This window comes from Epinephelus lanceolatus, chromosome 5 (genome assembly GCF_041903045.1).
Source record: "Epinephelus lanceolatus isolate andai-2023 chromosome 5, ASM4190304v1, whole genome shotgun sequence".
Lineage (NCBI taxonomy): Eukaryota > Metazoa > Chordata > Actinopteri > Perciformes > Serranidae > Epinephelus > Epinephelus lanceolatus.
Window position 1 is genome coordinate 2001025 of NC_135738.1, and position 26371 is coordinate 2027395.

Here is a 26371-nt window from a genome sequence, read left to right on the forward strand (position 1 = left end):
CACGGCAGCAGCACAACCACACACGTCACACTGTCCAGGCACCGCTGCGAAATTAAGTCATAATTAGCATGAGTTATGACTTAAAACAGGTTTTGAGGGGTCATAGTTACCTTTGACCTCCAAATTCTAATCAGTTCATTGTCAGTTCATTGACGTTTGTGCAAAATTTGAGGAAAATTCCCTCAAAGTGTGCTTGAGATATTGCGTTCACAAGAATGAGATGCAAGGTCACAGTGACCTTGACCTTTGACCACCAAATTCCAATTGGTTCATTGTTCAGTCCAAGTGAACGTTTGTGCCAAATTTGAGGAAAATTCCCTCCAAGTTCTTCTCAATAAATTGCATTCAAAATGATGACAAGGATGCAAGGTCACAGTGACCTTGACATCTGACCACCAGATTCCAATCGGAATTGTTGTTGTGTCCAAGTGGATATTTGTGCCAAATGTATAGAAATCCCCTGCAGCTGTTCTTGAGATATCGCTTTCACAAGAATGAGACTGATGGACAGACAGACAGACAACCCAAAAAACATAATGCCTCTGGCCACAACTATTGCTGGCACTGAGGCAAAATTAAATTAATTTTTTGTCTTTAAACAATGAAGGAAGAAGAAATAACGCAACATAATACATTTATTTGTGTAACCATTTTTACATTTTTATAAAGCAAAAAATGTTCTATCAAAACAAGCTTTTACAAACAAATGCTTGAACTGAAACATTAAAACAACTCAAATAAAACCGTTAGAGATTACTGATGAGTTAGTGCCGTTCTGTTTTGCTGACAAAATTTGTGTCATTCGAATCCAAACCTACAAATCTACCCAAAACATCACACGAACACTCTTCTGTTTAAAACCGTACGGAGGCCCACATATCAAGTACATGTCAGGTACACATATAGATATTTTATTTTAAAAATATCTCAGGTACATATTAAATAACTCTCTTTCTGGGTATTAATTTTTTTACCCATTTAAAGCATGTAACAAACCATTTATAAGGTGACCACATCGCTCTTAAATGATAAATTAAATATTGCTCAGGTGTCAGACAATAAATAGTCTGACAAACTTAACACAGGTTCCACAAATACAGAATTCAGTCTTTACAACACCTTGAAAAAAGATTTCCACGTCTGAGCTCCACAGAGGCTGAACGCCATTGTTAACGATTATGTTTCAGTTAACAAATCAAGATCATGAGAAAAATTAAATTATATTCTATAGATATCACTTTCATAGTTTTCGGACTCTTTTTTTGATATTACCCAAAGGTAGTTAAAATCTATACCAAGATAGGTTCAGTGTTTTAAGGGGAAAAAAGTAACTTTTCAAAAATAATTTTAAAACAGACACAATGTTTCTGTTTTTAAGCACATTGAGTCTGCGCTTGTCGCATGAAATGTGCTATATAAATAAACCTGACTTGACGTTTATAGAAAGCACACTCAAAATTCAGTTTCTTGTTTAAACTTCTGCACTTTGAGTTTGAGATTGTGATGTCATGACATTGCACACATACTGTAAAACACAAAAGGACCACACAAAAAAAATTCTGACAAACCAAATAAAATTATTAACTCGTGATCCTGTACAAACACAAAACATTATGTAATATTACATCCTGTGAATGGGAACTGTCAATGGTATTTCATGTTTTTTTTGTTGGACTTTTGCTCTGGTTGATTTTCCTGATGTGTCTGAAGAAATAGTGAGTTAGGTGTGTAACAAGGTTGAGGTCTTGTTCGAAGTTATCACGGCTTGAAGGTCAGTGCAGTTTTGAGCTGTTGGATTTTTATTTAACACAGGAATCAGATGCCGTTTCAGATGATGGAGGAAAAAGTTAAAAGTTTAAACTAGGAAAGGTTCAGCAACTATGTTGATTTCTAACTAGGGATGCACTGATTGTGAAAATCTGGGCCGATACCGATGTTTAAAATAACAATTTGGTCGATAGCCGATGCTTTTTTGTTTTTGTGGTTTATTTTGTTTTTGTCGTTATTTATTCCCCCTTTTGTGCACAAATTCAATCATTCACAGTTATGAAACAACCTTTAACATTACCTTCTTTAACATGAAAAAATCTTTTAATTACTGCTTCAAAAGTCTTTGTACTAGACATAATATTTCATAATTTCCTCTCTGATATATATTTTATAAACAAATTTCTCCTTCGAATAGCTGTATATTTATTCAAGTTTCTTGCAAAAAACTACATTTTACAAGATTAAATTTGAGCACATCATGACAGCGTTATAATTTACCGTTGCCAAATCCTCATTTTTACCAAACAGACCTTGAAGGCATCATGATGTAATCAAACACATCAGGAAAATCAACCAGAGCAGTTAGTTACAGTCAATGACTGCTAACAGCAAACGTTAACTAGCTCTCCCCCTCCTGCCGATGAAAACACAGATTTGTTCTTTACAACTGGTATTATCAGGAAAACAATGGGGTGAGTTCCCTCACATGTCAATAATGAGTTTATGGCGCCGTTTCGTCCCAACGGTGTCCTGGGGAAGATCTCTGTTCATCCCAAATATGTTCTCTATTGTCCCAGGGACAAGAGGATGCCAATAGTTTCGAGTAATGCATTTTAGCCTGCGCAAAACTGATGTGACACAACAGAAAAACATCGGCCACTGCTATCGGTGAATGCCATCTTATTTGCAGATACACCGATGGCAGTCAACAAGGCGAATATCGTCTGATAACGATGGGCAGCCAATAAATCAGTGCATCTCTATTTCTAACCAACTACAATCTACAAAACAAATGTTCTGATAAAAACTTTTGACTCCGCCCTTTGGTGCCCTCTATTGGCTGTATCTGTTCCATCATAAATGACCAATGGAATTAAGGGGAGGGGGCAGTTACGTTTACATCGTTTGAAACAGATGCATCTTTTTTCGTACGTAAAGGGAGTATAAACAAGCCCTTAGCCGTCTGTCATGTGGATGTGTTATTTTATCTAGGTACTGGACCCCAAGATAGCACATATTCAGTCCAGTGAGAAACGCTCGCCTGGCGTATACCCCAAAAGTTTCTACCTTCCAGGTTTACTTTCACAATATGCAGCCCCCTGAATACACGCAGTAGTGCTGCTGGTCCGGCCCTACACAGATTTTTTAATCTCTTTTCTCAACTTGAGGAAAGTTTTACAAACATAAAATCTGTATGGATCAAAAATTCCAGAGACAAAATTAACCTTGTTTGCAGTTTGCGGTGTCATGTCTATTTTAAGAGATGTCTCTTTTATAATGGTGGCCTAGGGGGAAATGCTTTTTGGGCCACAGGTGATTTTCTCACTGTTATATGGTGGACACAAGAAAAAATTGGAAGCAAGGCTGAGAGGCATTCCTGTACACCTGGTCTGAAAACTGTCAACAAACTGATCAAAAACAGTTTTCAACAGTGTTTTTATGTACTGGTCCATTGTTTTTATGTTACTGTATTGTACTTAAAATGTAAAAAATATTTAACGTTTCATTTTGTTTCTAAACCGCTCAACGCTTGCGATGAGTGCTTCATTGGTTTTTATGTTAGATGTCAGAATTAACCATCGAGTCTCCAGGAACAGTCTCAGGTTCAGGTTACTTTATAATACCCAAGTGTAAACTAGTTTTACAGTGGATAGTCAAAACATCCATCACAGTTTGAACAGTCGGACCTGATTTCTACAGTAGTTAAACTTGATTTATGAGACCACATGTGTGCTTTTTAATGCTTTAAATTTTTAATGCCATAAATACTGTTGGATTAGTGGGCACAGCTTCACAGAACTTTTCTCTGAAACTAAACTGTAACTATTTCAGTTTGGCACAGATTGGCGCATTTAACCAAACTCAGATGCTTATTATCAGATACAGATTACTTAATATCATCACCAGCTGCCTCTTCAGTTTTTTGACCTAAAACAAATTTAAAGCATCACCAAATTGTTCTAAATTTCATTTCAACACAATAAAAACAACGTTTGGCTTTTTTCCTTCTTTCAAACTTTTCCCCCCTTTTTAACCTTTTACATATTTATTTGAAGGAAAAAAAAGACATAACTAATATTTATTCTATCAGCCTCTGGCCAGTAAGATTAAAATAGATTTTTAAACATCACTAGACAGTTGAGTCTGAGTCTGTCGGAAAATCCAGTTTGGATAAAGCTGGTGAAAAGGCAGCTGACAACGTGGTTGTCATAAAGTTTCTCTGTATTTACAGTGATTACTGATCTGCTCTCTTTGAAGGCCAGGCTTTACTCCAGCACGGTGCTCTTAGATATGAATTGAAGTCCTTCCTCCTTCAGTCTGGCCAGAGCCGGCCCGTAGATATCCTTCGTCATCGGAGTCACTAATCCCTTTGCAGTGATTTCACCTGCAGAGAGAAGACACACAGATTTAGGTTTAAACTTAAGATCAGTAAGGTTTTTAACTGTCAAGGTAGCCGCTGGTTTCAGTTTAGCAGGACTGACGAGCTTTAGCTTCACAGACTGACAAACTAAGGTTAGCTTCACAGATTAACAGGACTAACAAATACTAGCTTCCCAGACTGGCAAACGAACATTAGCTTTACAGACTAACAAACAAATGTTAGCTTCACAGACTGACAAGATAAACTATGGTTAGCTTCACAGATTAACAGGACTAGCAAACATTAGTTTATGACTAACAAACTAACGTTAGCTTCACAGATTAACAGGACTAGCAAACATTAGTTTATGACTGACAAACTAATGTTAGCTTCACAGATTAACAGGACTAGCAAACATTAGTTTATGACTAACAAACTAACGTTAGCTTCACAGATTCACAGGACTAGCAAACATTAGTTTATGACTGACAAACTAATGTTAGCTTCACAGATTAACAGGACTAGCAAACATTAGTTTATGACTGACAAACTAATGTTAGCTTCACAGATTAACAGGACTAGCAAACATTAGTTTATGACTAACAAACTAACGTTAGCGTCACAGATTCACAGGACTAACAAAGGTTAGCTTCAGACTGACAACCTAAAGTTAGCTTCACAGATTAACAGGACTAGCGAATGTTAGTTTTACAGACTGACTAACGTTAGCTTCACAGATTCACAGGAACTGCGAACGTTAGCTTTAGAGACTGACAAACTGACATTAACTTCACAGATTAATAGCACTAATGAATGTTAGCTTCACGGACTGACAAACTATCGTTAGCTTCACAGATTAACAGGACTAACAAACGTTAGCTTCACAGACTGACAAACAAGTGTTAGCTTCACAGATTAACAGGACTAATGAACGTTAGCTTCACAGACTGACAGGACTAACAAACGTTAGCTTTACAGACTGTCAAATGAATGTTAGCTTCACAGACTGACAAGTTAAACAAATGTTAGTTTCACAGACTGACAAGACAAACTATGGTTAGTGTCACAGATTAACAGGACCAACGAACTTTAGCTTTAGAGATCCACAAACTAACGTAAACCTCACAGATTAACAGGACCAACGAACTTTAACTTTAGTGATCCACAAACTAACATAAACCTCAAAGATTAACAGCACTAATGAACGTTAGCTTCACAGACTGACACATTTACGTTAGCTTCACAGACTGACAGTACAAATTAAGGCCAACTTCACAGTCTGAAGGGACAAACTACCAATTCACAAATGAACAGGATAACCTAATGCTAGCTTCACAGATTGAAAGCATTAGCTACTGTTAGCTCTGCAGACTGTGGGGATAAAACAATGTTAGTTTCTAAGACTGAAAAGACTGGTTAACATTAGCTTCACAAACTGACTAGACAAACTAACAGACTAAACAGACTAAAGTTAGCTTTGTGGACTGACAAGACAAATGACATTTGTGCCACAGACTAACTGGATGAACTAAACTTCACTTCTCGGACCAGAGGCCTGTACTACGCAGCAGGATTTGGGATAAGCAAGGTAACTTAAAGGTTAACCCGTAGTTTTCAGTACTACAAAGCTGGTTCACTTTTATCAGGGACAAATCACAGTGGTTTTATTGTGTGATTGGTATTTACACTTAAACTTTTTTTTTTACAGTTTTTATTTTACTTAATAACTAAGATGGAAACAATCTCCCAGATTGATGTCACTGACCATCAAGGACCATGCGAGCAGCAATGGCTGCTGGGTATCCTACAGTCTTGGCCATGGCAGAGAAGCCGCTGGGGTCACCGTAAACCACCAGGCTGATGTGTTTGGTCTCCAGCTCGCCAGTTGGGTGGCGAAGCCCGACATCGTTCCTCATGATGATCATGTCTCGCTCGCCCTTATCTAACCAGGGCAGAAAAGTCATTAGTAGTTTAAGTACTAGTATGACATTTGGTACTTGTGTTCTTCTGATTTGTGGTAACAAAATGAACTTGTGTCTCACCAAACGAGAGTTTGACTTCCAGATGTTTTGTCAGAGCAGCCAGCACGTTGTCGGCGTGAAGCACCAACTCGTCATCACTCAGCATCCCAAACCTGAAAACAGAGACAAAAAAACCAAGACTTTTCTCACAATAGAAAAACCTTCACAAAGCCATTTCAAAAGGTTTAAAAGAAAATTACCCTGACAGCGCTGCAGCAGCAGCCCACACATCCTTGGCTAAATCTAAAGAGATGAGCAGTTGCTTTTTGTCGTTGCTTTGCTGGTGAATTGAATAAATGAACAACAAGTCATTCAATTTGAGCTGCGAGCGCGTTGGCTTTTTACTCTTTTAACTGTAAAAATGGAATGTTTCCAACAGTTCACTTTTACCGTCAGAGGAATTTACGTTCCAATGCCACTGTGGCCCTCTTCCCTTCACCGCCAGCGGCAGCAGAACAATGGCGGCACGGAGCCTTGGTCTGAAGAGACCCTTGGAAAAGTTGATTTAAATTGAAGAGTGTGCGCGCTACACCACTTCAGGCGTCCTCATTAAGGAGGGAAGTGAAAACTGTGCAGAAGAGGAGCAGCCTCGGCCTTGTTCTCCGCCCGCAATCCACAGCTCCAACGCTAACTTTGAAGAGCATAAAATGTCAGCCTCTGCCTCATCTCACCAGAGCCAAACAGTACAGACAAATGGGCATCCAAAGAACTTGAACAAGGGGTATTTTGCAGGATTTGGACCGTTTCATAGCACCAAATAACCAGTTGATCAACAGACTGAATAGGAACAACAACATTGTTTTCTGGCCGGCAAGACCAAAAAACAGTAACTGAATGAAGACCAGAATCTAACTTTTTGGCATCTGTTTTACTGTGTAACATATATTCTGTCATACAAATGTAAGTTATTCTATACATGTTTGACAAGAACATGTCAAAAACACACTTAATGCACTCTCTGCAGCACAGACAGTGAAGCTCTCTCCTCATTCATTTTTGGATTTACAAGACACAGTAACAGCAATGGAGTCTTTATTCATCCATGGTGAGGAAAGAAGTTGAGCTGCCATGGGAGCACCAAAGAAGAGCTGGAACAGGAACCAGTATGTACAACCTGAGAGCAAGTCGGGGAAAAAATGCGTTCAACTGAGGGGCAGCAAGGCTTATAACAGGACAGTGGCGTGAAGTGCCATTTTGGGGCACGTCCATGAGACGTTTGGCAGCTGTGTGTTTTGGTCTTAAGCCAAGTTTAGACCAATAATTCGTGACAAGATGAAACCGTTTTGGAACAACGAAGAGAAAAGCTGCAGCAGCGTGAACTGGCCGGTCTGAGCTCGACTCAAGCCGGCTGATGGTGTCACCCGACACTCAGCTGGTCAAATCGGCAGCTGGTCAGCTGGTCAAGTCAAAATGACCACAGACGGCGTGTTGGCTTGCTGCAGCAGGTGCTCCGTCCCCACCGAGCTCCCTGCTGGTTGTAAGTGCTTATGCCCCGCCCACACACACACACACACACACACACACTCTCATTGACTGATAAATTGGCGCTGGTTATTTATATTATTTTGGCGTATTGATTATGAATACAGTCCATCTGATGCTGGTTTTGTTTCATCACTGTAGCCAGTATCTCACTATCCCTATCCTCATTCAGATTTTAAGAAGCTACAAATTATATTCAGCCACAAAATAAGTCTGAAAAGCTGCAAATCAGAACGGAAGCACAGAGAGTTGTTGACTAGAGCTGATACACCGTCTCATGGTAGTGACTTGGTGTGAACCGGCAGGTTTTTAGAACGTTGCAGAACAGCACTTAGGAAGTAGCTGCCTGTTTAAACTCGTCTCGTCCCGAATCTTTGGTCTGAACTGGGCATTAAAGAGCAATAGTTCTACTCCTTCTGGAGCTCCTTTATCCTTTCTATAAGGCCAAGTTCAGCCACTTTACAGGGGGAACTCATTTCTCATTTCAAACCCGGATGGAACGGTGCATTGTATTCCAACAGACAACCATGGCCTCAGACTTGGAGGTGCTGGCTCTCATTCTGACCGCTTAAAACTTGACTGCAAACCGGTCTGCAAACTAAAACTAACTAGCTTAGCAGAGTATTGGGAGCTGACTCTTTAACTGCCTGTTTTTTTACGAGTGAAATTCATGTCCTATGATGAAGTTAATGGAAGAGGATTTATGTCCCTTGGTGATCTATGGTTCCAGAAAAGGTTTGTGTTTGAATTTGCATGAGCTATGAATGGACATTTGGACAATGCTGCACAGGAATTTTCATAAAGTTTTTGGACTTTTTAATAACCTTTTTTGCCTTTTTTTACTCTGTTAAAATCTGTTTTCACGGATTCACTTTCATTCACTCCACTCTCAGTGTCATTCAATAGAAAACTTTTTCTGGAACCACAGAGAGCATGGGAAGGTACTATATACAATATATATGGCATTTTTTGTGAACTTTACCTTTGAGACCTTGAAATCACACATTTGGATTCATAGCCTTGTAGATTACTATATTATTATTTTTGTATGGACTATAAATAATTAAAATAAGGTTTTGGGACAAAAAAGCTGAAAGACCACCTTTTGTCGTAGCTCTAACCTTTCTATCTGTTAACAGTTTGCCGGCCAACCTGAAAACTTTAAACCTTTTTTTCCTCAACTTCACTCCTGTAGGTACTGCTCTCTGATGTTGTTCCCAGGTGTTCCCTGACTTCTTCAGATGGTTCAGGTTCAGCATTAGTGCACAGAGGTTTTCCTCCCCACATGCCTGTTAGCAGCACATTCCTCAATCCTGCGATATTTGAATTGTGTTTTAATCTCTCACCATCTCAGGGCGTCCATCACAAAGTCGTCCTTTCCGATGCGCTCATACACGGCTTCTTCAAAGGCATCTTGGGAAATGGAGGAGGACAAATCCATCTGCTTACAGAGGAGGTCTCTCTGCAGAGACGAGAAGACAGACCACAGTTTCTGTTTTTACAACAGGTCCTCCAACACTTTGGGGCTCATGTGTCCTTTTTGTCTAGAATGTCTCCTAAAGCTGTTCTTCAGGTCCTAGTCTCCTAGCTCCTCGTCTGTCTCCTAAAGCTCCTCTTAAGCTCCTTGATGTTTCCTAGCTCCTATGTATCTCCTTCACTGTCTCCTAGCTTCTCTTTGGCTTCTAGACTGTCTCCTAGCTTCTCTTTGGCTCCTAGACTGTTTCCTAGCTCCTCTTTAGCTCCCTGGCACCTCTGTATCTCCTATGCTGTTTCCTAGCTCTTCTTTGGCTTGTAGTCTGTCTTCTAGCTCTTTTGTATCTCCTACACTGTTTCCTAGCTCCTCCTTAGCTCCTAGATTGTCTTCTAGCTTCTCTTTGGCTACCTAAATGTCTCCTAGCACCTCTTTAGCTCCTAGTCTGTTTCCTAAAGCTCTTCTTTAGCTCTTAGACTGTTTCCTAAAGCTCTTCTTTAGCTCTTTAGCTCCTAGTCTGTTTCCTAAAGCTCTTCTTTAGCTCCTAGTCTGTTTCCTAAAACTCTTCTTTAGCTCCTAGACTGTTTCCTACCTCTTCTGTATCTCACTGTTTCATCGTCTCCTTCATCGTCTCCTTCACTTCTCTTTATGGACATTCAGACACCTTACGAATCAGCCACATTAACCTTTTCGGCGGCTCCAGCGCTAACTCTCATTATTTCTCTATTTCTCTTTGCATCTTGTTTCCAGAAAATGTTTTTTTGAGTGTTTTCAGAAAGACAAGTGGCAGATTTTAAATTGCTAATCATGCTGTGATTTGTGATAAACATATCCCAAACATTGCAGTTCTGTGTTTCTTTTTCATCTCAGAGGAATAAAGACGACAAACATTATCTGCTGTAAACTCTCGGTGTCGGAGAGCCTTGGCTCGCTGCAGCCTTGATGTTTACAAGCAGCTATTGACAGTAATGCAATAGACTCTTGAGCTAAACCCACTTCCACAGTAAGATGCTTCAAGTGGGAGCTGCAAAACAGTTCATTTTATCAAACCAAATGACAGACGGGAGAAAGAGTGGAGGCTGGAGGCACTGCTCAGAGGCTGCCTTTCAACCATCATCCCTTTTACACTGAATAGATCCTCAGCGCAGGTTCTTACCCAGGAAACAGGAGACGAAGTATGCTGCAGGATGGGACATGGCTCACTGTTTATTAGACCCAGTTTGACAAACCCACTCATGGCCTTGGAGAAACCCTGTGGGACAGAACCGGAGTCACAATGACACATTGACAGGGAATACGATACTTATCATGATACAGGGGTTATGATTCAATACACTGCCATATATTGATACTGTAATTTTTTTAAATCTATTTTTAGGAGCCTACACACGTGGCCTACACCTTTGTGAGCATTTGTACTTGTGTGGTGGTGTGTCTGTGTCTCTCTGCAGTTCGGACCTTTGGTAGAATTTATAACGAATATTCGTTCGCAGCGGGCGGGCGGGGGGGTGGGGGGCTGCGCTGTGCTCGTGCTGCCTGCTCTCTCCGGTTTTACGCCAGACTCGGCTCCTTTCAAAGACTCCTTGCAAAGCACTCCTCCGGGGTTTTTTCAGACCTAACTGTGTTACGGAGTTTTGCACAGTGGCGACCGGATCTTTGCTCTCAAACCACAAAAAAAAAAATGTGATGGCACAACAGTCTCCTTCAGTACATTATTCTATGCTTTCTTTTGATTTTCACATTGGCTAGTCATCCTGTTTAATTTGTCTTCTGATTAAATGGGAACTGTTCAAACAAGTTGTAGGAAGCCTCTGCAAGTAACTGGTTGCTGGCAGACACTGTAGAGTCGATGCCCTGCTGGTTCTGCCGGCCTGAATACAATATAATGTCTATAGCCTTACTGCTGTGTACAGCCTTATAGACTGAGCTGAGTAGTGATGCGCGGGTCGACCCGTAACCCGCGGGACCTGCAAATGGACCTGCGGGTCGGGCAGCAGTGATCGTCTGTTAAATCGGTCTGTAAATGATATTTTGATATTATTATTATTATAATCTATTAATCTATAATCTATTACTGTCATGGCATCCGAAGGTACTGATGCGTTGAGCAGGTGACAGTCCGCGGTCGTTTTCAAAACACACTTGTGTCACGCACTCCAAAAGAAACTTGTTGAAACTTTAAACAATAATTTATTGTATAAAACGGGGGAAACAAACGTTGACAAAAACGGTTCCATAATTCATATTAAATTCAAAAGATAACGAAAAAACAGCTACAAGTTAGAGGGAATAGTGATAAAGTGGTAAAACTTGGCATTGATCCACAGCCTCAGACGGATACGCTCAAGCGTGCCAAGCACACAAGCTCAGTTGGTAGGCTATACTATATTTTCACATTTTTAACAATGCAATTTAAAAGTTTGGATTTTTATTGATAACCTACATTTACCAACAACAAAAAGACTACATTTAGCACCAAAAAAAACAACAAAAAAAAAAAACAAATTTTGAATACCAAATTTTCATAACGAATGCCTACCCATAGAAATGAATATTCGAATATCGAATATTTGGGTACAGCCCTAGTGAAATCCTGAAAATTTACTTGATTCAAAACACACATTAAGCATGGTTTAATAGCAACACTTTCAATTAAAAGAACACACACTGGCTTCACTATAACTCGCAGCATTCACAGACTTGTTTTTATCTGGACACATTTTCCCCCACAAATACAACATGCTAATGTTTTTACATTGTATAAATTAGCCTAGCAGCTAGCAGAGATTTCCTCTGCTCGTATAAAACCAGGGACAACAGCAACATTTAACAAATGTAACGTTACAAAATTTGGCTCCATTACAACTCACCAAGTTCACTGACAAAACAACTGTCTTATACTAAACACGTTTTCTAAACAAATATAACACGCTAACGTTATTAGCACAAGCCTATGGCATTTCACATGGCATAAATTAGCCTAGTGATGAGCAGAGATTTCCTCTGCAGTTAGACAAATCAAGACATTTTAAAAGCATCAACTTGGGCTGTGATGCACATTTCTTTCTTTCTACATTTTTCTGACATTTCATAAATGAAGCAATTGATTATTAGCTGATTAAAACTGATAATTTGAGAAAACACTCTGTGTACTTGTGTAGTAGTAATGTGTACTACTACACATTAATCAATAATGACAGTAATTTTTAGTTGCAGCCCTAAACATCAGTTTGAGATTAATTAAGAAAAGATCAAACTTCTGAAAAAAAATTCTAACAAATAAAGCTGACAGCCTAAGTTTACAGGGTCAGTGTGTGATTGTGTGTGCGAGTGTGTGTATGTGTTGTACCCTGAAGCGCAGCGTTCCTCTGATCAGTGTGTGTGCAGACTGGATGCCGTAAGGCTCGGCGTACTTGGTGCTGTCGCGGTTTGGAAATCCCTCCAGGTTGAAACCAGGAAGGAAATCCATCGGCGTGGTAGACTCCATCAGAGCGCCGCCAGCCGGGATGCTCACCACCTGGACAAGACAGACACACACACACACACACACACACACACACACACAGATTCAGTTTCTCCTCCTGAGTTCAAGCGCTGTAATTGCAGGAAAACATTTTGCATGATAATAATTTCTGCTCCTGTGAGGCCTCTGTACCTCGTTGTCTCTGAGGAAGATGGCGGGGCTGATGGTGTTTAAGAGGACGCCATATGGACTCCAGCTGAACTTGTAGCGAAGAGGATTGTCTGAACACTCTGGAGCAGGAAGACCTCCACAGAACGAGCTGTAGGACTCCACCTGAACATTTAGGGTCAAAACATACGGTATGTATCAAGAACTGAAAGTTTATAAACTCTGAACCTGAGATCTCCCTTACATAAACCTGCATTTTTCAACTTTTACATTTGGTTCTTAAAGAATAATGACCCAGATATTCGGCGAGTGAGACATTTTACAGTGAAAAACAAAACGTGTGCTTCTTGACGGAAAACCTTGAAAAAATGGAGACAATATTGAGCTGAAATATTCTCAGACATGTCTGGTTACTTATCAGTGTGTTTCATTTATTGTATTTTCAATGTGCATATTGAGCTGGAAAAAATAAAATTAAATGAAATTACAGAAAAACCAGCAGAATGTTTGTACACCAGGCAGAGGTAGAAAAATTGGAGTAGCAATAAAAAGAAAATGTACCAAAGTGCAGTGGAAACAGACGGAGCAAATAAATCATGACGTACATGAAGCATGTGACATCTTACTGAAGACAAATGGCAGCAGACTAAAACATCAGATCACATGTGGAGTAATGAGAAGACTGTAACCTTCCTCACATTAATGCATAAAAACATGTCATATGTCATATTTCCATCATGGTCTCCGTCGTTTGAGCTTTGACTTGAGCTCTTTAATGACATCATCTCGTTGTGTCTTCTTCCTCTGTGGTTTTATGCCACTGACCGGAGAATTAGCTCCACCAGCTGTTTAAACATATGCACCAACTCAGAACATTTACATAACAGTAATGGATAAAAACGTGCATTCATTCTCATTTTCTTTTGCCAACATTATGGAAACTGAATGCTTTGGCACAGTGCATGATGCGATATAATGCTTGGTTAGCCACCCTGGTTATACACTACTTTTCACGGTGCATTGTGGGATACTTTGCGTCCACTATATAGGGTATAATATTCCCACTATACATTCGGACAGCACTGCAAAATGGCAGTCACTATATAGCGCAGTGACTCCCAACTGGTGGGTCCCGAGTCCATTCTGAATGGACTACAAGTGACTCGGGACTGTGTCAAGTTTGTAAAAGATGCACTCTTTTTTGAAGTACATTTAATTTCGGGCACAGAGCTTTTACTGTGAAGAGAGAGAGTGAGTGACTAACAGACAGCTACGTGACAGAGACAGCAAACTAGCTCCACGATATGGCTGAACATAAGTATGACACTGAATGAATTCAACTGTGTGGACATTCAACTACTGACTAAGGAGAAATCTGGACCCCGTGGCTGGACCAGTTGGGAACCACTGATATAGTGGACTATATAGTGAGTTCAGCGCTTTGACTTTGGGTCGACTTGGCTCTGTCAGAACTTGAACCAGGTCCTAATTTACATACACATGTTTAATCACAGGTCAAAGGTCTTTTTAGGTTCCTGGTTCAGGTGCTGACTGATGAAAAACAAACTGTGTGACGTCGTCTGTTTCTGAACAAAAACCTGTGTTACAGCAGTGTGAACATGTGGACTGTCAGTGTGTGTGATGGATCAGTATGTGACTGCATTTGCGCACACACACACGCACACACACACAGTCAGAGTGTTTGCTGACTCACGGTGCAGCCGTCAGCTTTGGCCTTGTCGATACACTCCATGGCCAGCATGTGATCGATACCCGGGTCCAGTCCCATCTCATTCACTATGGTGATGCCCGCCTCTTCCGCACTGACACATACAAAATCACACACACATAAGGTTTTAATCAAATTTTCATTAAACACACACTGGATCAACAATAACAAACTTCTTTTGAATGTGTCTAAAACAATTAGTGTGGTAATTAGCTCAAACTTTTCTCCAGGTTCAAAACCAAAGCTCGATCTCAATGACACGTCTCTCCTTAATGACATGTTAATGAAGCAAGTAGAAGAATCCAAACTTTTTGAAGTTATCACAGAAAATAAACTCTCATGGGACAAACAATTACAGAACGTGGTAACTAAAATGGGAAACACTTTATCTGTAATTAACAGATGTGCAAAACATCTGACACAACAAATTGTCAAACAAGTAATTCAAGCTTTGGTTTTGTTCCACCTTGATTACTGTTCAGCAGTTTGATCAAATACCTCATTATGCAATATAAGAAATTATCCAAAATCAGGCGGCACATGCAGCTCTGTCGTGTGGGTTGTGAACAAATGTCGCTAAAATGCACGAATGTCTCTCTTGGGTTGAAGTGAGAAATAGACTCACTAAACTCAATAAACCCACTGATGGTTTTCATTTTGAGTGTCATAACAACAAAGACTCTTTTAATTTCTTGTAAAAATTCTCTCCAATTTTAGACACACAGTTATTTAACAAGGCACGCTGCTGGGGGTTGTTTTACTTTACCAAAATCCTAAACCACATCAGTCCAATGTGCAGGAATATATCGAGCAACGCAAGAATGGAGTTCATTTCCAAATCATATTATCCATCAATCCATTTTCACCCACATATCTGAGGTTGGGTCGCAGGGGCAGCAGACCGAGCAAAGCACCCCAGACGTCCCTCTCCCCAGCAACGCTTCCCAGCTCCTCCTGGAGGACCCCGAGGTGTTCCCAGGCCAGGTGGGATATATAATCCCTCCAGTGTGTTCTGGGTCTGCCCCGGGGCCTCCTACCAGTGGGACGTGGCCGGAACACCTCTAACAGGAGGCGTCCAGGAGGATCCTGATCAGATGTTGAACCACCTCAACTGACCCTGTTCGACTTGAAGGAGCAGCGGCTCTACTCCGAGCTCCCTGTGGATGTCTGAGCTCCTCCCCCTATCTCTAAGGCTGAGCCCAGACACCCTACGGAGGAAACTCATTTCAGCCACTTGTATCCGCGATCTCATTCTCTCGATCACTACCCAGAGCTCATGACCATAGGTGAGGGTTGGGACGTAGATGGACCAGGAAATCAAAAGCTTTGCCTTCCGGCTCAGCTCCCTCTTCACCACGACGGACCGGTGCAGCTCCTGCATCACTGCAGAAGCTGTGCCAAACCGTGATCCATCTCACACTCCATTCTACCCTCACTCATGAACAAGACCCCGAGATACAGGAAGAAGAGCTGCTGCGATGCAAAAGCTAATGAGGATCTTAATAAACAAACAAACAAACAACTACTAGACTAAACCAGTTAATTTGGTTTAAATGTTGTTTTCTGTTTAAACGCCTTATTTTGGTGCTATTTTGTTTATCCAGTTTGTTAAGTCGAGTTCTGTCACAGTTTCAACTGTGACCTGCCTGATGGACCGACCGCACATGAAAAGTCTGTTTTAAGCCAACTCTGGTATAATAAATCAAATGGTAACATTTCGTTTCATACTGTACATGGCTCCTTATGAATAAAATAGAATATTCATTTCATATTAATCTATTATTTAAGGATCCCCTCCACCTGTTTTATCTTTGTCTGTTGTGCAGCTCACCTGCTCTGCAGCTCCTTCATGGCAGGACTCAGGTAGCTCGCTGTCACCATGTTGACCTTCCTCTTGATGCAGTGTTTGGCGATGAGCGGGTGAAGCGAGTACGGCAGCATGCTGAGGAGCAGAGGGAGGAGGTGAGGTCAGGACAGACGGCCGATGAATTTATCACACTGGTGAAAATAGCCTGACAAGCTGAGCATGAGATGCCTCACAGGGCTGATGTGGAGGCTTCATAGCAGCCCATAAAGAAATAAGAGTATGCAAACACCAACTTTCATTGGCTGTGAGGGCTGTTGGATTTTAACTTCAGTTTACTGAGGACCAGAACTCAGTTTTTTCTATACATGAATTTCATCACTTGGAGGCTAACTGTCAAAAGGGTTGAGCTAACTATCCAATCGCCAGGCACTAATTTTTCCATGTCGTGTATGGAATCATGATTCTTTGCCCTAGAAATCTGGGGTTTTAAGGAGTAATGTTATACACTACTGTTACAGTCCCCACACAGTTCACTGTAGCTCACCTGTTAGCCTGCTGCCAAACCGTACCACAAAGCACAGCTAGCCACCTCACTTCCTTTAGCTCAGCCTGCCTTCACCTCAGTTACAGCAACTAGCTACAGACCATCAACATCATCACCATCATCATCACCATCTGTATTAACTTCAAAATTGCCGGCAGTGAGAGTAATAACACAACCACTACTGACCTGTTTTTGGGACATTATGCTGATTGGCTGGTCTCACACAGCCAGCAGCTCCGAAAATGTTGCCGCAAATTTTCAAATAGCCGTTGTTTGCATAAACTAACCACATACTGGGACTGTTAATAAGTTATAGTAGTTTTTAAGGTGATAGTGTAACCATTTAAAGCTTTAAAAAACAGCTTCTTGTCACGTAAAGGATGATAAAGGATAAAGCTGGCAACACTAACAAAAGTAATCACACCTCCGGTCTCAATCTCAAGTAAGAACACAGAAACACTAAATACGAAGGTACCGTAGTTGAGGTAAAGAAAAAGGTGAATAGGCCGAATCACTGTGACATCACACGAACAAAACAGTCACTTCCAGCTGGCATTTAAATACAATTGGGGAGACACACAATATCGGCACACTTGTTGATTTCTGTCGTCATTTTCATTTGTAATTTTAACATTTAAAGATATATAGTAATACACAGTGGGCCAACCTATCTGTTGTTTTTCGTATTTTAGCCACGTTAAAGTGGAGTTCAGTGTAAGAGTGCGCTTTATTTGAATATCTGCTCCACTTTACACACTAACCGCTGATAAAAGTTGGGGTAGACAAGCAACTCCAGTGTTCTGTGAAGTGAAGTTACTGTTTTTATCAAAAAGAGATTGGAGGCTATGAAATATTGTAAATGTAGTGAACACTTAAACTGAGGTTGATCTTTTTGGCCACCTTTTCTTAGGTGGCTAAAAATAATTCAACCGAAGCATCGTTTGCTCAGATTTTCTGTACATGACACGAGTTATTGTGAATAACCATTGTGATTCAGTCTAGCGCTCAGTGTTAATCACCCAAAAATAATTGGGTCCATTTAAAGTCGACTTTAGAGACCCTGAAAAAATAAAAGGACATGTGACAATGCTGTCAAAGATTTCAGGTTTACTAGTAAAAGAAACGACCCCCACATGTTTCATCAGTTTGTGTGTCTGCCTGCCTCGAACAAAACGTTCTATTTCACAGCCTGACTGCAGGATGTGCTGTACCTGATGACTAAGTCATGATCTTTGACCAGGGAGTCCAGGTGTCCTTCCTGGCTGCCAGCGTCCAGCATGACGGGGATGGTGTTGGGATATTTGGCTGCCAGCTCCTCTGCCTGCTTCAGCAGCATCGACGCTGAGAAAAGAAACCACAGTGAACACAGTCAGTGTGAGGGTCGTACAACACAGGGTTCAGAAGAAGTTTCCTCTGGGATAAACAATTGGATATATGGGCTGCCTGCAGTTATGATTACAACCCTATAGGCCCTAGGCGTTTTTGGGGTATTTTTTACTGCCTTTACTTCTAAGCTCATATCACAGTCATTATAAAGGCTACATACACATGCTATATCTTGTTTTTTTCAGGACAATCTGGGCTAACCAGATTTGCCATCATTTCATGTCCTTCTATGTGCCTGTATTTTATATTAATTTTTATATCAATGAAAAAAACAAATCCGTGTGACTAAATTCTTACATTTTTACATGTATCTCAGCATAGCAAGTTGGAAGTAGACATATTCTGCCATATATGAAGAGGGGAGACTCTCTGGAATCTGGCAATATAAGAACCATGATGCTGGGACATTCTGTCACTTCACAGTCGTCCAAAACATGTGGTTTGTGCCAGGCGGACATGATTGCCAGCATTTTATCATTATTGCAAGAAATTCCATTGACTCATTCACAAGTCAAAAATGTGTTTTATCTGAAAGAAACATGAAATATTTACATCTAAGATCATAGAAAAATAGTCAACCAAGTGCAATGATGTCCTCTAAGATAATATTTGTTTTTCAGTTTCAGTTATATACTGGGGGGCATTTTGGGCATTGGTGGGGGGGCACATGTCCCCCTCAATGTATATGGTGACTACGGCCCTGTCATGCATGCATAATTAGGCTACAGTTGTCTGGGTGCGCAAAGGTGAAGTGCGCTGGTCTTGTCATACAAAGTTTGATGGTCAACTGGACAATATGGAGATATTTGCATCTTGAAAGCCGGACTACAAATGTGGATAGACAGGGAGAAACACACGCAAGCCTAAGACGTGGTAAGATACGATATTCCTCACTATATGAAGTGACTGATAACAAGATCTGTATAATGGATTGTAAAGGAATTCGTCAGGTTTTTATTTTGTAGACAATTGATCTGTATTTATAGTGTGATGGGATGACAGTACATCACTGGAAAGTATCACTGGAAAGCTCTGCTCCTGCACTTTCATGTGATATGCGTGGCATTTCTGTGCGACCCTGCGTTCGCGAGTAATCCATCCAACAGTAATGTGTGTGCAAACAAAGCTGTATGAAAGCTGTTATACATAATTTTAGTGTAAATTTATCTTTTATTTCGCTGTGAAAACATTGGACTACCGACAAGTGCTTGGTCTTGTCGGAAAGCTGTTTCACGTGATATGCGTGGCTTCTCGCTAGGACGAACGGTCGCGGAGAAAATCAACAGAGAAGAACAGGTGTGAATTTGGACGCACTATGCGTCGTTCGGGCCCATAGGGTTAATAAATTACATTTTATGTAATGAAAAGGAGACTAGTATGTACTGAAGTCCTGCTGGCAGCCATGTGAGGCTTCATTGTTAATTACAGAACAACACACTGATGATTACAAAGACAAGAAAGGTTACAGTGACCTTGACTTGACCTTTGACTAATCACCACCAAATCCTACTGAGTTTATTACTGACGTTTGTGCCAAATTTCAATAAATTCCTTTGAGGTGTTCTTGAGATATCACAGTCACAAGAATGAGAGAGCTGATGTCACAGTGACATTCACCCTTGACCATCAAAATCTAATCAGTGCATCCTGAAGTCCAACTGTACATTTGTCTCCATTTTGAAAACTTCTCTCAAGATTGAGACATAACGTTTACAGTAATGCGACGTACGTATAAATAAGTACAGGCAACCAGAAAACAAAGCCTCTGGCAACGGCTGTTGCTGGCACGGAGGCACAAAAATAATAAAGTACAAGTAAAAGCCAGTTTCATTTTCTAATGCAAACTTGTTGATGCAAAGTGGGCATTCAAACTAAAACTATGCTGTGACCTATTTCAAATGACACATCACTTTTATAGCTACTCAGAGTTTGTAAGACAGACTCACCAACAGTGACCTGGGTCCTCTCATCGCGAGTCAGATACTCAACCACAGGTCCGGAGACGTATCCTGAACCCAGCAGCAGAACACGCTTCATCCCGCTCTCCTTCAGGATCTGAGCCTTCTCCCTGAAGAGCGTTAGACAAATCAAATTTTCTTTCCGATACAGAGATTTTAATCAAGATATGTTTCACCCATAAGTGTTACCGTCCTTGTGACTGAGCAGAAATAAAAAGAAAATGATCCACTCCACTTTGGCTCTTCACACATTTTGGTCTTTGACAGAAAAGCTATCAACACTGCATTATTGTGGGGCTGCTACATTCAACGGAAAGTTTCTCCTGCCACTTTTTCTGAATGTACAACTTTAGATTAAAATAAATATACAGTATTTATGTTCTTTAATTTCAGTGAAGTAATGTCATGGACAAAGTGGTGTCTGGCACAGCACCTACGTGGAGGTGCAAATATAAGGGAAAAAAAATATAGCAGGTGGTATATATAGGACGGTACAATACGCTGCACAACAGAGAAAAAGAAAATAAACACATTGTACTAAAAAAAGCATATTCACCTGTTTTGTTTAAACATTATTAAAGGTCCAGTGTGTAAGATTCAGGGAGATTTAGTGGCAGGTTTTTACCAGGAGCTGGATTACCTCTCAGAAACAAACTGTGAACACTGAATTAAGCAGCAAACTGTGTGTTCAGGCGCTCATCACAGAGAGGCTACTAACTACGATGGCCGACGCAAAAATGCAAACGTCCCTATCTAGAGCCAGTGTTTGGTTTGTCCGAAACATGGCGGTGCAACATGGTGACCTCCGCAGATGAGGGCTCATTCTAAGGTAACAAAAACACAATTCTTATTTTCAGGTGATCATACACTTAAGAAAACCAACTTATTATATTATATTCCATTCCTATTAATATATCCTCCTAAAACCTGCACACTGGACGTTTAAATCACAGCTTAAAATTACTCTTATTAGAAAAACTGACATCAATTTGTCTTTGATACTTTTTGAATATTTGCAGCTTTAAAGTTTGATAAAACTTTGAAAGTTTTCTTGAAAGAATCAGTGAAATTACAGGTGATTTTACTGAAACAAGTGCTATAAATGTTGGATTTCAATTTAATACATAAGCCTTTGTTTTTGAATAACTAGCTAATTGTTTTTTTTTTTATTTCATATATCTCAGAATCACAACGTCAAAGTTTTTTGATCAAACAGTATCAGTGTGACTGATGAGGTTGTGGCCTGAACCCAGATGAGAGGAACGGAAGGGTGAGCAGAGATGGGAGGGGATCGCCTGAAAAATAAATACATTAAATAATTAATTAAAAATAAAAAATAGAGTAAAATGTGTAGCGATTTCCTGATTGTCTTTTTTTTTAAAATAAATTCAGACAACTATGTATCACTGTCAGGGTTGGTATTACAGTTACAGAAAACAAAAAAATATGTGAAATTAAAGTTTTTACACCTGTAACATCTTAAAACCAAATGTGCCTGTATATTAATGTATATATCTCATAATGTGTTTCACATGTGATGTCTTACATATCATTTGGCTTTATGATTCTTTTTTTTTTTTTTTTTACATGTGAAATGTATTTTCTTGTGTTAAAAATTCATGGTAAGTATTACTAATATTAAAAATATCAATATTTTGTTAAAAATATACCTGTTAGTAATAATTCATGATAAAAAAGGAGTAAATGTGTAAAGTTCTTTTCCCTGTTTTTTTTTTTTTTTTTTTTTTTTTTAAAATAAATTCAGAAAACTACATGTAACATCCCTAACCCAAACGTTTCGCATGGGATACCATTAGGTTATATGTGATTTTTTTTAAAAATGTATATATATGTGGGAAATCAGAATCAGAATCAGAATAACTTTATTGTCCTCAGAGAGGAAATTTGTCTTGAACAACAAACAAACAACAAATGTTTTTTTTATGTGTTCTATGAATTCAAGTAATTTTTTAAAAAATATTTATATTATTACTTATATTGTTAAAAATATAGCTGTTAGTAATTTATATTACATTAAACATTAACAAAAACTATAAAGTTCCTGGTAAAAATAATGATATTAATTTCAGTAATAGCAGGCTGGTATTTATTTATCAATTTATTTCAAACAGTTAAGAATAAAAATACTGGTAACCTCAAAGTAATACTACAATAATAATTATCATTATTATTCAATTAAATACTAAAACTATTTTTACTGTTTTTCTGCACTTTTTCTAATTAACAATCCAAACTTTAGGAAGAAAAAAGTTTGTAATGTTTTCTACAAATATTCTCTGAACTGAACAAAGTGAGGATTAAATGTAATAAACAGAATAAGAAGTTTAGAATCTGTTTCAGGTTTTTTTACACTGTCAACAAACTGTTTTGCACCGAGCCCCGTAGAGAGAAAGAAGCCACGTGACTCCGCTGCACCAAGAAGCTCTCGGGCCTTTTAATTAAACTGAGAGGTCGTCTCCAAACAACTGGAGTCAGTTAAAAAGTCTGTGATTTTGCATGCTGGATTATCTTTACACCATAACAACAATAACACCATAATGGAGGCATCAGCCTGAGTGACCTGTGGCATTAATATCCCACCACCAACTGCCTCAAACCCCCCAGGAGTCAGAGCCCAGGACTCGTTAGCTTTGGTCTAATTGGATGGGACACTGCACACATACACACAAGTCGCAGCAGGACTGGCTGGACGTCCGACCGGCGGTCCGCCCGCCGCCGAGCCTTATCCTCTTAATTAAAAAAGAAAAGAGAGACGTTCCCTCAGGAGGATTTCTCCCTCACTTTACATATCTTAAGGAGCCAAACTCAGTGAGAAGGATTAAGATTTAGCTGCATGGCTTGTCTGGAAAAAATGATACTTAAGATCAATTAGGAAAGAAACTCATCAGGTCTCAGAGGTGGCCTAAATATGAGCAAACACAACTCTTCTGTTTGTCTGTTGACACTTGAGTCTCAAGAAGAGAAATCTGTTTACAGAGACCCTGAAGAGCAAATCTGACCTGAGCCTGAATGTTTATAATCTGAGGAAACAAACATCGTAAGTGTAAACATCAGGGTTATGTGGTTAGAATAAATCTGACGGGCTCATTAAAGTGTTTATTGAGCTGACTGAAGCTACAGATAAGCAGCGAGGTAAAAGAAATGTATAACTAATTCATAAAATAATCAAAGCAGATTAAAAAGATAAAAATGAATAAGAAACAGATGCTGATGAAGATTTTACAGATTTGCAAGTAAATGATAAAAACATGCCGATGAATAATTTGTTTTCGGTCTTATACAAAGACAGACGTGGAGATCAATTTCATCGCTGTGCGTCCAGTACAGAGTCAGGTTGACTACAAGTTTAGTCTACATTAGCACAAAAACTAGGGAAACTGCTAGCCTAGCTCCACCAAAACTAAAAAGCAAGAAACTGGCAGCACCAGCAAGAACAACAGCCATCTGGATACAGATAATTAAAACAATAAAACAGTCTCCTTGAGAGCAACTGACTAGCTAGCTAACTGAGCTGCTAAATCTAGCAAAGTCACCAGGTTGGCAACAGATTTGAGGATGGTTTCCTGTGGTGCACGCTTTGCAGACACAATTATGACAATAATTAGTTGAATTAGATTGTATGGTGACTTTGCGGCCTCTTTGCCAACCGGTTTGTTGACACTGTTCATGTGGACACACTGTAGTCCTCCTCAGAGATATAAAGCTAGCTCAAGGCACAGGATGGTTTTAGAATTGTGGGAAGATGGATTTATTTCTCTGTTAATGGAGAGAGGCCAGCAGTTTCAAGTCTCTGTGCTAAGCTAGGCTAAACATACCATACATCAACCTCTGCACTGAATGCACAGAAATTAACCTGATATTCATCTTCTCATCTGACTCTGCTGAAATTTAAATCTAATAAAACTAGACGAGACAAGACAGACTGATGGGACAGAGTGGGTGACGGCGGTTTTTATATAAAGTGAGAAGAAAAGTTGTTTCTACCCCTCGATACCCAAGGGTCCAGCATCTGACGTCGGCTAGCAGCTGCGGCTTATTAGCACGCTAGCCATGCAAGGTGTTAATGCAGAGGCAGGAGGGCAGAGCAGACACCAGAGGGCAGCACTGTGCAGGAACAACGACAGGGTGACTGTTAGTCGCTACGAGTCCAGCTCACAGAGCTGCTGGCTGGCTGGAGGTCACTAAATCATCACAAACTGCAACGCTAAAGAGGGTGAGTTAAAGAGGGGAAACAGAAAAACAGGAGACTACAAAGCACAAACAGACCCTTTTACTGTTAGTAAAGAGTATTATGTTTTCTAGTGGGCAGGGCTTAGCTGGAGGCAAAACAATTCTCAACAGACATTAGCTAGCGCTAGCTTGCGATTTTTTTTGGCTTGTTTTAGACAATGGAGGAAGATGATGTGAGTGGTGGATTGGGAGATACTCATTCCCAGTGCTGGAGAGCACTATGGCACAAACTGGACCAGAGCTTTCAGAATGTAGCGTTGGGTTATCCAGAGCAGCGCACTCTCAGAGTGGCAGAGCGCACTCTGGACACTCTGTCTGTGGAGACGGAGCAGCAGAGCGCCGAGTGGAATGAATGTGTGATTAACTTAACCGTTGGTTCATTCATGTAGAAATATAACGCTGCGTTTCTTCCACCAACAGGGCTCTCATTTTAGTGTAGAGCGTCAGACTGAATTTACCAACGCACCATGTCAGGTCACTCACTCTCCGGGACCGCCAGTGTTACTTGAATAAGTAAACACTGACCAACGGGACCAGACTGGCCGACCCGTATGCTCTCACTCAGTGGATGGATGATGTCACAGGAAGCCAATCTTACAAAGGAGGACCACACTTGTTTGTTTTGCTATGGAAGCTAACGTTAGCTAATGTGCTAAAAAGTTAGCGTTGCAGAGAAATCCAATCTTCCTCTTAATCCCTCCCCAGTTTCTGATGAGGTGGACATGATAACCCTTAATACACATAACCTTATTCATCCCTACAACAGGAAATACTTTTTCCCTAACCTGATATGAAGTGTGCGCTGCACATGTGAGCATTTTTGATGATGGCCTCCGTCCAGTCCTTTGGTCTTATCACATTTAACCATAGTTGTCTTTGTTTTTGTTGACGGGCAGTGGCGGCTGGTTTTGAGCCATGACTCCTTCTATTCTGGCTCCCAATAACACAACAAGACAAACACATTTTAACACTCCTATGGAGCCTACAGCCCTGTGGGGGAGAGTCCTGTTTTGCCTCCAGCTAACAAACCGACGTCATTGTGACGTCGACCCTAAAAGGGTCTATATCACTTAGCTTTTAGGAAGCTGCTACCAACAGTAATGATTAAACACTACAGTACAGGTGAGCTACGTTAGAACACGAGAAACAGATTTTAAACGTTACCTGTCTCGCAATCTTTACACATTTCATCCATACATTGGTCGCATTAACTCATAGATGGAGCAGGCATGTGCCAAAGTTTTGACATTTTTATGAATAATTCACATGAGAAACAACGAAAGCTTAATTTCAAAAGCATACAGCGTGCACCAAATACAGCATTTAACAGACATACTGTACAATACACTCACAGTGTCAGTGTGAAATAAGTCTTACCTTGTTTCTCGAAGCTTTTGAATGTATTCAAACTTTGGGGTGAGGACTCCGTTTGAGGTGATTATAGCCTTCAGGAACAAAGAGATGACGTCAGATGTTATAAAATGATTCTTCATTTTCAATCATTTGCACTAAAATAATATAGGTCTTGTCAAATATGTAAATATATAAATAAAGATGGTATGTAAATAAGGTTATGGAGACCTTGGCCTTTTGTTACTAAAAAATACATTCTTATTCAAAATCATGCTCCACCCAAAATCTATCTTCAAAGAATTAAACACTGAATACATTTCAAATGTCTGTTTTATCATTCATGCATCACAATGGCACGACGACTGGCTGCTAGTGGCAGGGATAACG

General features: G+C 40.0%; 1 protein-coding gene across 7 annotated transcripts in view; it reads right to left on the reverse strand.

Moving 5' to 3' along the window:
• Positions 1-617: 617 nt before the first annotated feature.
• The window catches only part of aass (aminoadipate-semialdehyde synthase), a 44295-nt gene continuing 18541 nt past the window's right edge, over positions 618-26371 (reverse strand). For all 7 annotated transcript variants that reach the window (XM_078167593.1, XM_078167590.1, XM_078167589.1 and 4 more), the window contains 12 exons: positions 26009-26076; positions 20369-20490; positions 18248-18377; positions 16517-16627; positions 14671-14779; positions 12981-13121; positions 12675-12842; positions 10482-10577; positions 9201-9316; positions 6394-6485; positions 6117-6293; positions 618-4375 (listed from right to left, as the gene is read on the reverse strand). In XM_078167593.1, the coding sequence (XP_078023719.1) occupies positions 4257-4375; positions 6117-6293; positions 6394-6485; positions 9201-9316; positions 10482-10577; positions 12675-12842; positions 12981-13121; positions 14671-14779; positions 16517-16627; positions 18248-18377; positions 20369-20490; positions 26009-26076 (1449 nt within the window). In that variant the 3' untranslated portion in view covers positions 618-4256. The remainder of the gene's footprint in view (positions 4376-6116; positions 6294-6393; positions 6486-9200; positions 9317-10481; positions 10578-12674; positions 12843-12980; positions 13122-14670; positions 14780-16516; positions 16628-18247; positions 18378-20368; positions 20491-26008; positions 26077-26371) is intronic.